Here is a 2,079-nt window from a genome sequence, read left to right on the forward strand (position 1 = left end):
ACAGGTCGTCCCGGCACAGTCAGCAGGTCGGCATGACGTGCCTGGACTAGAGCTGTGGCCCACGAGCGTATGTCCTGTGTCGGGCCGCCGTTTGACCATCTATAGACGTGCAGCGGGTTAATTTGAAATAGTTGTGAGAAGTTATTTGTAAAAAGATGATGTGGGACGACCGTTAAAACTGGTGTTTTAAGTATAGTAGAGAGTAGAGAAATTGATGATCATAATTTTAATACGTACACACTACACAAAATATGTACCATACTTGATTTATTCCCATATTGATTTATTCCCAAAGCACCGCCGTCGTCCTCGTCTGGGCTGGAAAGTGTTCGGCCAGGATGGTGGGGCTGGGCTGGTTTTGTGCTGACCTGGGCCTGCCGTTCGTTTTGTTTCGCGGCCCAGGCGAAAATTACCAGGCGAACGAACGAGAACGAGGTGCGTGGCGTGTGTGACTGTGTGATTGGCGCCACGCGGCTTATCCTGGGAAATCCCGGCGGCCAATCACAGCGCTCGGTGGCTGGCCCTTGCTTTGCGGTGCCCCTCCACTCCATCAACGCCAGCCGCCAGTCCCCCCGGGCGGCGCTACCCTCAGCTAGCTCCGTAAACCAGCGAGTACGGCCGACCAGACCAATGGCACTGCGGCTACCCATCTCCTCGACCCACGGGCTGGCCTCCTCGCCAGCGCCCATCTCCTCCACGACGACGTGCCGGCCGGCCGCCGCCAGTGGGAGCTTGATCCCGCCAGCTGCCCTGGTCGCAGTTGCCATCCGCTGGGCGTCGGCGTCGGCGTCCCAAAAGAGGGGCCTGCTGCTGACGACGGCGAGGGGCGGCGGAGTCCTCGCGCCGGTGAGGTCGAGCGGGATCGAGACGACGACGACCTCGGTGGGAGCTGAGGCCGTCACCGGGCAGGTCACGGAGGTCAACAAGGACACCTTCTGGCCCATCGTCGAGGCCGCCGGCGACAAGGTCGTCGTCCTCGACATGTACACCGAATGGTACGTACGTACGCGTGCAAAGTGATGCCTCGATCTAGCTCAAGTCGTTCCAGGAGATTGTAGAACCATATATCCTGAGACGACGACGACAGTACGTGTTGCATTGCAGTACATACTGATATACTGCGCGCGTTGTGGTGTGTTTGCATCATGCAGGTGCGGGCCTTGCAAAGTGATGGCTCCCAAGTTCCAGGAGATGTCCGAGAAGAACCTGGACGTCGTGTTCCTCAAGCTGGACTGCAACCAGGACAACAAGGTCAGCAAACTAGATAGTACGTACGCACGTACGTACCTCCTAGCTAGCTAGGATTACTTAGCTGTGATTGACATATATGATCTACGACCTAGCTCGATCTTCCCTTGATCTCTTCTGTGTGCATGCATGGCGCTTTTGCTTGTTGTTCTTGCAGCCTCTCGCGAAGGAGCTGGGCATAAAGGTTGTGCCGACGTTCAAGATCCTCAAGGGCGGGAAGGTCGTGAAGGAGGTCACCGGCGCCAAGATCGACGAGCTAGCGGAAGCCATCGAGATAGCCAACAAGAAGTCAGGCTGACAAAGGAATAGCAAGATCGACGTGCAGTGCAAGCAAGGATGAATGGATGATCGATGAACTAGCTAGTGAAGACTGCGAATGAATGCGCCCCGGCCGCGCATTTGTGGGACCGGCAACATGCATGCAGAAAACAAGCTATTCTAGTTCTTCTGCTTAGGCCGTCCGCAATTGCTATCTCAAATAGCTAGCTGATGTGGAGCTGAGAGAAGAATACAAATAGTAATTTATCTCATCACTAGTATTTGATCTCACACGTCCAGTTTCTTTCTTGGAATACGCGGAATCTTCTATCTATTTGCTAGTCGCTAGCTATTCTCGTTTTTACTACATTTTCTATCCACGTAGAAAAAAAAAGTGAATCTAGCTAGTGAAATAGCGCTTACGATTTATTACTCATCAACATGCATGCGCGTACGTGATGTTAATCATTCATATGGTGGAGTGCTAGCTAGCTCGCTCGTTGTAAATTGATGACTTGCTTCAGAGCTCAGAGCATTTGGTTTTCCCCCATGCATGGAGAAAAGTTTGTGTGC

General features: G+C 53.3%; 1 protein-coding gene across 2 annotated transcripts; it reads left to right on the forward strand.

Moving 5' to 3' along the window:
- The first annotated feature begins 482 nt into the window (after positions 1-482).
- LOC100273021 (uncharacterized) lies at positions 483-1,854 on the forward strand. Of its 2 annotated transcripts, none has more exons than XM_023300739.2 (3): positions 483-995; positions 1,152-1,267; positions 1,406-1,854. In XM_023300739.2, exons 1-3 carry the CDS (start codon positions 631-633, stop codon positions 1,555-1,557), a joined length of 633 nt encoding a protein of 210 aa, XP_023156507.1. In that variant the 5' UTR covers positions 483-630; the 3' UTR covers positions 1,558-1,854. The 2 variants fall into 2 exon arrangements, with proteins under 2 accessions (XP_023156507.1, NP_001340489.1); NM_001353560.1 differs by having other exon boundaries at positions 518-995; positions 1,152-1,251; positions 1,406-1,798.
- Positions 1,855-2,079: the final 225 nt, after the last annotated feature.

The sequence above is a fragment of the Zea mays genome, chromosome 8, assembly GCF_902167145.1.
Source record: "Zea mays cultivar B73 chromosome 8, Zm-B73-REFERENCE-NAM-5.0, whole genome shotgun sequence".
Lineage (NCBI taxonomy): Eukaryota > Viridiplantae > Streptophyta > Magnoliopsida > Poales > Poaceae > Zea > Zea mays.